General features: G+C 56.5%; 1 protein-coding gene across 4 annotated transcripts in view; it reads right to left on the bottom strand.

Annotated features, from left to right (window-relative positions):
* The window catches only part of PTPRN2 (protein tyrosine phosphatase receptor type N2), a 689,065-nt gene that overhangs the window by 420,154 nt on the left and 256,238 nt on the right, over positions 1-12,673 (bottom strand). For all 4 annotated transcript variants that reach the window (XM_060305028.1, XM_030854362.2, XM_060305029.1 and 1 more), the window contains 3 exons: positions 7,141-7,359; positions 5,332-5,372; positions 3,899-4,278 (listed from right to left, as the gene is read on the bottom strand). In XM_060305028.1, coding sequence (XP_060161011.1) covers positions 3,899-4,278; positions 5,332-5,372; positions 7,141-7,359 — 640 coding nt within the window. The remainder of the gene's footprint in view (positions 1-3,898; positions 4,279-5,331; positions 5,373-7,140; positions 7,360-12,673) is intronic.

Here is a 12,673-nt window from a genome sequence, read left to right as displayed (position 1 = left end):
GCCACCCTCTGGGGCCTGAAGACCACTGTTCACCATCCTTCTCACTGACAGTTCCCAGAACTACCAACTATGCAGTCAAGAATTTTCGATTTGGGATATTTTTTGTTTCTTTTTCTTACCATTTTTTAATACACAAAGAATGATTATTTTCACTCCTTACGGCATCCCCCCGCCCCCGCCAATCTTAAGTGATAGTAAACCCATCAAACCGAAGACCGTCTTTTAAAGACAAACAAACGAAAGGATGGATGGTGTCATGGGAGGGCTGTCCAGGAAGGTTCCGCACAGAGATGCGGCCACACCTGAACACGTCATCGAGACACGGCCTGAGAGTGGCGCCGAGTAACTACAGTCTGCGCTGCCACCGTATACACAGAACCGCCCCCCGACATTCTGGAGGTCTCCTTCTCCAGCAAGGGAGGGAGAAACCGCAGAGATGGGCAGGACCCACTCCTGGCTGCCCACGAGCACAGAAGCAGCCACGTGAGCTCTGAGGGGCTGCTCGGGCGGGGCGGGGCGGAGTGGAGGGTGGAGGGAGACCAGGGCTGGACACCCCCCTCCCGCGGCTGAGCGGAGCCCCCCTTCCCGCCCCCCCGCCCCCGGCTGCCAGCGCTGGCGGCTCTCCCACTGTGGTGAGGGGTGGCGGAGGGCGGGCAGGCTTCCCCGAGGGCTCGAGCGGCAGGTGTCTGAGAGGAGAAGGACGGCACCCGGCCCGGCAGGGCAGCCTGGTGCACAGGCCTGGGGCGGCACACGCTCCCGAGGCCTTGCCCAAAGGGGCCCCCTCTTCCGGACTCCACTGCCCAGGCCCTACCCTTGCCCGGAGGAGGGAGGGGGTCGCAGCGCGGCCCGACGCCCCTGGGCGCCCTCCTGACAGCCTCCCCCGACCCACAGCCTTTGCTCCGCTTCTCCCCGGGGGCAGCCTCCCCGCGGCGAGCGCTGCAGCTGACGCCCCGATCTGGTGAGCGTGCCCCCCCCATGCGTTCCCGCGCCGCCGCCGCCACGACCCGGGTCATCTGCCGCTGTGGGATTCCCACCCCGAGGCGGCCTCCGCGGCCTCTGCACTGAGCCCCAGGGGGCAGCCACCAGTGGGACCCGGGCTTCGCCCCACCTTGGGGGTTCCAGGTGATCCGTGAGGGCGCGGGGGCCGCGGCAAGTGCTCACGCAAACTCGGTCTGCGCGGCTCGGACGACCCCTGTACAGGAACAGGTCCCTGCAGGACACGAGGGCTCGTCTCCTTAGGGGGGCGTCCCTGCCCAGCACACCTCATAGCTCCCAGGTTTTCAGCTGTAAAAGCGGCTTGGCCTCTGCTGACGGGTGAGCGTCCCCTCTGCTTCACATGCAGCCTCCGTCCCGTGGTCACTTCCTGCCAACCTAACTTGAAATTACGTTTAAATCGTCCTCGGAGGACCTGGGATGGCTGCCCTGCCCTTCACGCGTCTTGAATAATCCATCCAGTTTGTAGAGAGGATGAAAATGCAAGTGGCAAAGGATTAAACGACAGCCCCGCCCACCAGGAAATGGACGCGCGAGGCCAGCCGCGCCATGCCTGCCAACGTCAGGGAGGAGACGGCACGCTCCTCCTCCTTTCAGAAAGAACCAAGCAACTAAAATAAAGAGAAGAAAAGAACAGTGTCAGATTCCTGTCAGTAAATAGTTGATCCATTAAGGCTTAAACTGAGATCTGGGGAAATCTTGCCCCCGAGAATCCCAAGTTACCAGTTACTCTGACAACAGAGGCAGAAGCCTCCGTCCGTCCGTGGAGGGAGGGTGGGAGATGCTTCTGGAGCAGGTCTCCCCTGTGACACACAGGGAGTTCTGGACATAAGGCTGTCGGCTGCACCACAGAGCTTCCATCCGACAGAAACAGCAAAAGAGAAGACGGGAAATCGGCCAAGATAAGATAATGATCCTTTTCTTTAACCCGCGCTTGTAGCAGGTAAGCGTTCAGGCCCCAAAGCTGAGGCCAAGGAAAAGCCCTCAGGAAAAGGAACTCTGGACGCAGAGAAGAAACGCTCAGAAGTGGCTTCGCGTTACAGGAAAGTCAGCAAGAACAGGAGGAGACACCCGACGAGATGGGTCTCCCTCCATCCAGGTGTCGTCCACTCACGCTGGGTTTCCTGTGATGCTGAGAACGGTAGGCCTGGATGGTCCTGCTCTAAAGTTCATCATCCTCTGTTCTCCGTTGTTCACGCAGACTCGAAAAGCCTTCCCAATGATCAGAATCCTTTCCCAGCACTTCCATGGGGCCTCGGTCTCCTGTGTGCGCAGCTAAGCCCCAGGCCCCAGACAGGAGCAGCCCTGTACCCTGCGCCGGGGACCAGCCCTCCTGGTCCGGGCATCAGGACATCCTGGCGGGAGGAAAGGTGCTCAGAGCAGCTGCACAGGGGTCCCTCCAGTGACCACGCACACACACACACAACACAGAGATGCGCACACACACACACACACACGAACACGTACATACTACACACACGTGCACAGACACACGTATGCACAAACGCATACACACATGCACACAGACAACCACACACACATACATCCTACACACACATACATGTGCACCCGTGTATACATACATGCACACATACACAAATATACACAGCCATGTGCACACAACACAGATACACACAGACACACACACAGAAACATACAATACACATACACGTCACACACACACACACACACGAGAGCAATGTCTGCTGAGAAAGGGAAAACCCACGGCACAGGTCAGACCGGGCAGCAGGCTGCTGGAAGGGTCTGACGCAACAGCACCATCCAGGCCCCCGTGCGCGCTGGGTCACGTGTGACTCTGACACACCCAGCGGGAGTTCCAGTTCTGAGCAAAGGGGCTCAAGGCAGACAGGGTGCGAGGAACACGGCCCGGAGGTGTGGAGGCCGGAACGGGCAGGCGCATCTTCATGAAAAGGCTGGAGAAACGAGGCGTCAGTGCTGCAGAAGCCTCCAAACCCAGGCGAGACACCACCTTCAGCTTCACGGGGCCTTGACACAGGGTCTGGGTTTGCCGTGTGCGGTGCAGCGACGGTGAACGCGCGCGGAGGCGAGAGCGCAGAGGCCGCGGAGTCAGCAGGAGAGACGGTTCCCGCTCTGACGGAGCCCCTCCCCACGGGGAGTAACCACTGAAGCACACTCGACGCCTGACCAGAGGCACAGGATGACGCAGAAGCAAAACCGCGGGTGGACGTGTGCGCACACCTGCACACGCACCAGCGCACACCTGCACACACACGCACGCCTGTGCATGCAGCCAGACACACGTGTTTTCCCTTGGAATCCCCACTTCCATTCCTTGAAGGAAACGCACCGTTACGAAGCGTCAAACGTCAGGTTCGTTAGTGAGATGACCTGAAGAACAAGGCCGACCACTGTCACTTGCTGGGCACGTGACATTGATTCTGTCCCTTGTTGCGCTCAGCACAAAATTAAGGAGAGGACAGAACACTTCATGGTGGGCGGCACGTTTTTCCCTCGGAAGAGTGACTCATACCCTAGTATACGGACGACTTGAAGCTTCTGGAGTTCTAGCCAATGTGGGCTGCCCGGGGCGCCCCTTGCACCGCCCATCCTGCCTGAGACACCCCGGCTCCAGCTCCAACAGGCACCCTGTGGCCTGAGCTGCAGGTGATGGCGCCAGGACCAAGGAGCCAGGCAGGGCTTTGTTTGGGGTTTATTTGGTGGAGAATCACCCTGAAGCTCGGGTTCCCGGTCCAGAACACGGGGTCAGGGGGACGGCTGGTTCCTGGCTCCCCTCCCACACCTGCAAGACCAGGGATGCCCACCCTCCACCTCCAGGTGAAGATGGGGAAAAATATGAAAGCGTTTCCCCAGCCTGCGCAGGGCCAGGATCTCACCCACGGAGAGATGAAAAGCTCCCACTCACTCATTTTCCGTCACAATGTAGCCGTACTCCTCCTGGGGAGGTTGGACTTCCAGCCGCAGGCCTTGGCCGGGGGGTCCCCGGGCCCCGGCGCCAGGGCGCTGGTCCTCCTGCAGGGCCGCCGGAGCCCGGAGCTGCGATGCCCCAAGTCCGCCCGGCCCCGGCTCCGGGTGCAGCGGCCTTTGCAGCAGCTCCTTGGAGTAGGTCTGACTCTTTATGTTCTCCACCCCAACGCGATCCTCCTCTGAAGACGGGGAGGCCTCAGGGTCCTCCGATTTCTTGATCTCCGTCTTGAAAGACCCGGCAAGATGGGGGGCTCCAGGCAGGAATGGAGACCCAGGACCCTGCAGGAGGTCCCCGAGTTTGACGCCCAAACGGCTGACCTGGCAGAAAGGAAACCAGCCTAAGAATGTGCCCCAAGTCACAGAGAGGCATCAGCACCAGACTCTCGGGGGAGCGGGCACTGGCGTACGTGAGCCTGGGGCTGGAGTGGGCCACACGGGGCAAATTCGGCGTCCGGCCGAATGCATGTCGTCTGGAGAGCCCAAGCTCTGCTGGCCTCTCCCTCTGCGTCCCAAATTAGAAACGTGTCCCTAGACCCCATGGCTCCCTCCGCAACTCGGACAGCCGAACCCTCCACTTTTTATTTCTGATGGACATTTCAAAGAATTGTTGGTGTTTTCTTCACCACGTGCTAACAGGCACTGAACCAGGAACCACTAACATAATCTGACAAGAGAAGTACTAACCAGAAATTCTTCTTTTCCACCCACAAAATAGAGTTTCGTAGAACCACATCACTGCCATTGCTTATGAATTGACTTTCTGCATCCTTAAGACTAATACAAATGAGCAAAAGTTCTCCAACAGGGAAAACCAACAAAGCGCTCCGTGGGTGGACGTGTGCGCACACCTGCACACGCATCAGCCTGTTCCAGACCCCTCTGGACCAGCACACTGTCGAGGGGCCCCTTGGCAACGACAGAGGAGCAGTGGTCTCCCCATCCCCCCACAGTTACTAGGGAGCATGGGACGTGTGGCTGGCACAGCTGGGGAACTGAAGTCTTATGGACTTAATTTTAATGGGTTTAAGTTCAAGCAGCCACATTTGGCTGGTGGCTCCACCATGGACAGCGCCGTGGGTGTACATGATCCAGAGCCTGTGAACGTCTGTTAAATGAACCTCAGAAACCAGGACACGCGGGACGACCTCAACGACACAAAGTGGGTGTGAAGTCTTATCAGGCGGTGTTGTCCTCCCGTTTCCCTGGGTGGATGGGGGGGTGGTTCTGAGGAATATTAATTTGAGATTATGAGGGTTTTTCTATCTTTTTCTGGAAAAAATTTTTTTTGTATTTCACGTACGTTCCCAAACCATGGACAAGAAAACTAACGCGACTCTGGGTTTCACGGGACCCGAACACGCCCCATCTTACCTCCTGGTAAAATCCTGCACCGCCGTCTCGCACTCTGTTATCTGTGAAAGACACGAGCTCATCAAAATCCTGGCCCAACATATATACACTAGCAAAGGTAAGGCAGATAGCTAGTGGGAAGCAGCCGCATAGCACAGGGAGATCAGCTCGGTGCTTTGTGACCGCCTGGAGGGGTGGGAATGGGAGGGTGGGAGGGAGGGAGACGCAAGAGGGAGGAGATATGGGAACATATGTATATGTATAACTGATTCACTTTGTTATAAAGCAGAAACTAACACACCATTGTAAAGCAATTATACTCCAATAAAGATGAGAAAAAAAAATCCCGGTCCAGCATGTCAGCACAAAGGTCACAGGACATACAGGGTGACCACCGAGTAGGTCAGGCACAGTGAAACTGGCCTCATTCCCACGACAACGAAAACCTCCGCTTACAGTACAGAGGCGGCGCTCCGTAAAGTCCACGACAGAGGAGGGCTGACACACTAACTCAGACACGAAGTCAGTCAGTCAGTCACGATGCCAGTTCCAGGGAGCCACGTATTATCCTCAGGTAGCTCAGAGCAGAAAGAGCCGCTGGGCCAGGCGCAGCGCGCAGTTACAGAAAGGAAAGTGAAGTGTCGACCCACACACCTCATGCTGAGATGCCTCCAGACTGGGTACTTTCCTGTGGTGGCCACTCCTCTGAAGACACACGCAGGAGTCGGTGTGTGGCTCCTGTGCTCCTGCAGACCCTCCCAGCCCCGGACAGGGACCATCTCGTCCGAGTAGCAGCCCAGCATCTTTTCCTGCATCGGTCAAGCCACGCTTCCAGCTTCCAGGCAAGCGTCGTCCCAGCCCACAGAGGAGGGAGAGACGTGCACCTTGCGCCTGGCATGTTCCTGGGTGCCTACTGTGTGCAGCGCACTGCGTTACATGCTTTATAGCTTCCGCAACTCTGAGAAGCGGTCAGGCGGGGAGACGGGGCCTGCCCTGCTCGGCCCTCGCACAAGGCTCCCTGGCGGCTGTTAGTGGGTGCATGTATGTGAGTGGGTTGGGGTGTGTGAGCGTGTGTGAGTGTGAATGTTGGGATGTGTGTGAGTGTGCATGTGCTGGGGTGTGAGCGTGCATGCACTAGAGTGTGAGCGTGTCTGTGTGTGTGAGTGTGCATGCACCGGGGTGTGAGTGTGTCTCTGTGAGTGTGTGTGAGTGTGCATGTGCCGGGGTGTGAGTGTGTCTCTGTGTGTGAGTGTGTCTCTGTGTGTGTGTGTGTGTGAGTGCATGTGCCGGGGTGTGAGTGTATCTCTGTGTGTGTGTGTGTGTGTGTGTGTGAGCGTGCATGCGCCGGGGTGTGAGCGTGTCTCTGTGTGTGTGTGTGACTGTGCATGTGCCGGGGTGTGAGCGTGTCTGTGTGTGTGTGTGTCAGTGTGCGCCAGTGGGCGTGTGCCAGGGGGTGGGGATCTCTGCTTTCTCCCTGGAGCAGCCCCAGAGGCTGATGTGGCCTCAAGCAGACATTTGAATGAACCTCTTTCACTTTATTATTCAAATGTTTGCCTCCATGTTGTACTCGCTCACACAGTCCGGACAAAACCTCTTTCTCTCCTGTTTTTGCTCACCCGGAACCTCACCCGGAGGCATCACAGCCCCCTCCTCCACAGAGCAATTCGCCCTTCAGCGTACGTGCTCTGGAAGGCTCAGCCTGCGGAGGAGGCTTTCAGAGGCAAAAGTTCAGACAGACACAAATCGTTAACATGAATCCCACCTCGCAGCAGAAAGAATGCAGCCCAGCGCACCACGCGCACACGCGGCGAGCGGCCGGGAGGCACTCACCTGGCACGCCGTCTCTGTGGCGCACGGCCCCCGAGCGGCCCGCCTGGCCTCTCGGCCCTCCGCCGCCTCTCCCGGCGCCGTCCTGCTCCCCTTCCGCGCGCCCGCCTGGCATCGCGCTCGCTATCGCACGGGCTGCCTCGGCCACATCGAGGGCGCTCAGACCCTCCACGCTGCCTGGGCGCTCCTGCAGGTCCTTCAGCAGAGCCTGAACACGTGCCCCTAGACGGCACACACGAAACAGACAAACCGAGACAAGGGACAGCGTTAGAACAAGGACACGAGGATGCAGATGGGTGGCAACGGTGAGCGCAGCAGAGGGACGGGAGCAAAAAAGGGCCAAATGGAATTCTGCAAGTGAAGAGTTCAGTATTTGAAATTTAAAAGCTCCCTGGATGGGCTTAACCGCAGATTGGATGATGGAGAACAAAGAGCTGGTGAATTTGAGGACAAACAATGGCAACGATTCTCATCCGTGGAACAGGGAGAAAGGACTGGCCACACCTTGGCAACGCGGTACAGCTCCAGGCGCCACGAGTGTGACTGGGTCTGAGAGGGAAAGGAGAGAGAGAAGGGGACAAAGAAAAGAAAACAGCCTCCACAAGTGCCCTGAGATCGGTGAAGAGCATTAATTCAGAGATTCGAGGCACTCGGAGAGCCACACGACGGCCGCTCCCAGCCGAGCTCACAAGGCCGCACAGAGAACCGAGGTGCCCCAGGACACACCCAGCGCCCTGTAAGCACGACATACGTGACATGATACACAAGTACACACTGGATCATTTACATATGAGGATGCATCTGAACCACTAAAAGAAAAGGTGTCTAATTCAGAAGTCTAGATTACACAGCGAAAATATCCTTCAGGCGTGAGAGTGGAAGAAAGACATTTTCATATTATTGAAAAGAAAAGAGTTACGATGGTCCCTCACCCTGGACCTGCAGTGCAGGAGATGCTAGGAAAAGCTCTGCTGGCTGGAGAGCAGTGGGGTGGCCCGGAGTCCCCCACAAGGTTTGCTGCAGGGTGGTGACAGCCCCGGCCTTGATTCCGTGTCAACCAGGAGCTCCTGAGGCTCTGAGCTCTGGGCCTCGCCGGTCCCGGAGAGACTGATGTTCCCGGGGCCGCCCACATGTACAGACAGCAGATGCTGCTTCCAAATGCCAACCAACCAACCCAGAGCCCCGCCCCGCCCCCAGGCGACTGGCCCCCTGCCCTGCGCACCCCGGGCCCGGGTCCCAACAACTAGGGGCTGCCCCTCTGCCCCAGAGCCGCTGACGTTACTCACACCAGCCGCTGCTGCCTCGCCTGCTCCTTCCTGCAAACCCACAGAAAGGCCCTGCCTACAGCTCCCCTCCCTCTGCCCCGTCACCAGCCTGGTGCTTCCCCGGGTGGCCCCCGCCTCTGGGAAACAACCTTTTTCACGATAACCCTCTCCTGATCTGTTGGTCTCACCACACCTGAACGGTAATAGAACCTGCACTTTGAAACAGCTTCCCGTGGAAGGAAATGCAGACGGATGACTTCCCTGTGGCTGCTGCCTCCGTGGTCCTTGACCCCGACCTGAGCCCCTGGGGAGGGCACTGCCCCCCTGCATCCCCACCTCCCCCTGCATCCCTCCCCCCACAGCCCCGTAGACACGTTTAGGGACCAAACGCTTGCCTTCCAGCAGTGAACCTGGAAAAATATTTCTCACTTCCTCATAAACAGAAACATTGTAAAAACAGAGAAGCAAGCCTGACCCAGACCAGGGCAGGAGGCTGAAGGCTTGAGGGACCCCGACCCCACACAGCGTCAGAGTTCCTGCTTCTCTGGGACGACAAAGGGCACAGGTTGCTTCGTAGAAAAGAGAAAAACTAAGGTAGAGTAAACAGTAAGAGAAACAACACCTAGCTGTTTATTAAGCCTCTAGCATTATAGACACATCAACTTTCAGGGGTCTGTACTGTCGCAGCCATGGCCTAAAAGGCGAGGAAACGCAATGCCCTGAAACTAGAGGCCGAGGCTTGGCCCCTGCAGGCGTGGTCCCTGCCAGGGGCCACAGCACGGCAGGACCCACCATGGCGTCCCAGGACACCGACCAAGGCAAAGGAAATGGATCAGTACGTGTACGAGACGTTTTTTAACAAGTGTTGAATCCAAAATGCGTTTCTGCGGAACGCAAACTTAACCAGGAAATTCAGCTGGGAGAACGCTCCATTCCCCAGGGCCTTGGTTCACCGAGGATCTGCTCCTGTTCTCCGCCGGGCCATCCTCAACGCAGAGCTGTGTCCCTCCTAACAAGGGTCCAAGGTGGACTCCCTGCCCCGACGGGCCCCGCGAGGATGTCTCACCACCTCGCGGTTAAGCCCCTGAGTCGCACTGTTGGCCGGTTTCAAGGGGTCCAGAACATGTCCTTCTAAGAGTCCACTTTCTCTCCGATTCCAGATTTAGGAACAGGACCAGTGGGATTACTGCGCTAGAACCGTCATGCGAATGGGGGCACACGGGTGTCAGGGTGACAGTTCAGACCCTGGGTAGCAAGTCGCCGCGGACCGAACTGTGGCTGAAGCAGGCGGGCTCTCCTGGGCACGGCCTGGCCTGTGGGCGGCCGGGTCCGCATCTGCTGGCGCCCTGGTGCTGTCCTCTGTGCAGGGGGCCAGGGCCTGTCGCCGCCCTGTGACCTTTTTGCCCACACACGCCCCTCCCCCCAGCTGCTCTCAGGCTGCCTGGGTGGGAGACACACATTCCAGGTCATGAGGGAGGTGGATAATCAGTGAGGGATTCAGGCCTCCCAGAGGGTCTCAAACCTAAACGGCAGAGCTCAAGAGCAGGAACTCTCCTCCCACCCTTCGTTCTTTCCTTCCTTCCACAAATGTTCGCTGCACGTTTTCTGTGCTCAGCTACCTGTCAAGGTGCAGGAATAATGCAGTTAGCAAAGCACCTGCTTCCACGGAACGTTCATCTATAGTAGAAGAAACAAAATAAACAATTTAAAACAAACACATACAATGTCTGGTGGTGACGGGGCTGTGGGAACAATAATGCAGAGCGTGGAGGATGGGGCAGTGGGGAGGGACGATGCTGCGTTAGACAGGATTGTCGGAGAAAAGCTCAGAGACCCAAAGAAGGGAAGTCCTGAGCCCAGGGACCATCTTAAGGAAACGCTCTGCGGGCAGAGGACACAGCAAGCGCAAAGGCCCTGGGGCAGGAGCACTGGAAGGAAGGAAGGCGGCCAGAGTGGGTGACCTGGAGCAACAAGCGGGGCGTGAAAGTCGGGGGCACTTTACAGGGTCTCAGACCATGAAAAGGACCTGGATTTTTGCTGAGTGGGATGAGAAGCCCTTGCTGGGTTTTGAGCAGTGAGTCGTCATCTGGTTTACAATTTTAAGAGGTCTGCAGGCTTGAGACAAGGTCAGAGCCGGGAGGCCGGAGGCGGCTCCTGCAGGAACCCAGCTGGGGATGGCGGTGCAGCAGGCAGAGCTGGCGGGAGCCTATGTGTTTCTATGGCAGGTCCAGATGGACCGGATGTGAGGTTCAGGGGACGGAACAGAGCCCAGGTGGGTGACAACAGACAACAAAGCTGGAGGAGCTGTGTGAGGTCAGCTCCCAACGTTGGGGGAGCCTGGGAAGGGGTGGAGGCTCTCGGCAGCCCCTCAAAGCATCCCACAGGGCGATGTTTTGTTTTGTGCAACCCAGGGCAGGAAGGATGTTGGTCAAACACAGGGCAAGTCAGAAATCCTAAAAGACCCACCACAAACAGGGGGTCACGATCTGGACAAAGTGTGCTCTGCAGCCAGCCACACCCAGGCTCCAGTCTCGGGGTCTGTCTGTGTAGATGGGTCAGTAACTCCCACTTGAAGGCGTTATTGAGAAAGCGAAATCAAATGTTTAGACTGTCTACCACGTCTAATAACCAAATAGCTAAGGGGAAGTTGTGCCCCTCCTCCAGTAATCTGTGCTGACATTCAATAACTCAGAGAAACCCTCCCTACAGTTACCTCACGTCCTTTCCCTTAACTTCCCTCGGCTCTATTCTCCTTATTTGGAGGGAAGAGCAGAAACAGACCTGCAGCGTGAAAACACTCACGTTCTTTAAGATACAGAGCAGAGAACGGGAGAGACTTTCCGTGGGCCTCTCTAACTATAAGACGACACATCCATCTTCAAAATGGTATAATAAAATATAATTCCTAAAACTGTCTCCTCTCATCCAAAAAAGAAACTTTTCAGATTACCATTAGTGAAAAATAACTAAAAAACCCATAGGTATACAATGGTAGATGCTAAGCGGCTGACCACTTAGGAGGAGAGCAATTAACTCGTGTCAGCGATCATCTCCCGCGTAAGTGCGGTTGACCACAGTGAGTCAGCTCAGAGGCGCCCACTGTCAGTCCTCTGAAGATGAGGAGAAATGAGGAAATCCTCTTTAAAGAGTGTAGCCAGCCCTGGTGGACTGGAGGGACCGTGGCGCAGAGCACAATCAAATACCACATGCATCAAAGTGAGACGCTCTGTTCCGGCTGCCGCACCATGTAATTCCGAGATCCGGCCGGCTTATAATGACATTTTAAGTAGCTTTCAATGTGCCAAGTGGGCTCTAGCAGAGCAATTACATGAAATGTCAGGACATCAAATACGTAAGGCCTGGAGTAGGAGATCAGCTCCCATGAACAACTGCTGCAGGCCTGACCTACAGAAATTATATGTCTTAATAGGGTCCCCCAGACAAACGCTACAAGCTTTAGAGAATAAGCAATGGTGTGCAGTTAACCTCACACAAATCTGCTTCCACAAAGAGGATGTGATCATACACAACAGTTTCTGCTCCTAAGTGCCTTTACCACCACGTGTACATGAAAGTACACAGTTTAGGCACATACGAACGCACACATCACCACCATAATCGCCACCGTCACCACCATCACCATTACCACTCTCATCACCCTCATCCTCACCACTATCACACTCAGGGGAGTAGCCTAGACACGGGCTGGGTGGCAAATGCAGACCCCACAGGAGGAAACTTCCCAGGAAGGGCTTCCGGGGCAGCCCCTGAAATCCGTCTACATTAACTAAATGGGCTGAATCAGCAAGGCATCTGGATCCCATTCACGGAAACACCCTTTGAATGTGAGAACTGCCGAGCTCCCTCCCCGCAGCAAAGGTTGGATGGGAGATGCCCAGGTGTGCACGCTTCATGCTGCAGTTCTGCAGACAGGAACTCAGTCTATGATCAGAGCCAAACCAATGTGTATTTGCCACAATTTTTAAAACTTTAAATACAAAAGTGGCCTCGCACTTTTTATTACCTAAGAGTGACTGGAGTTCATGGGACTTGCCTGAATTTTAACCCAGCGATGGAGGAAGAACGAGCCCTGGCGAATGCACTGCAGGGACGTGCAGAGGAGAAGCAGCAGCTGCGCACGGCCACACCCGGGTCAGCCGTGCGGTGCCAGGCCTCACAAACGCACACGGAGCACCAAAAGGCACACCAGCGCTCACGACACCTGCCTGGTGGTGATGAGATCCAGGGTGTCTTATTATTCTGGTATTGCA

Source organism: Globicephala melas, chromosome 9 (assembly GCF_963455315.2).
Source record: "Globicephala melas chromosome 9, mGloMel1.2, whole genome shotgun sequence".
Taxonomy (NCBI): domain Eukaryota; kingdom Metazoa; phylum Chordata; class Mammalia; order Artiodactyla; family Delphinidae; genus Globicephala; species Globicephala melas.
This window is presented reverse-complemented; position numbering and strand designations above follow the sequence as displayed.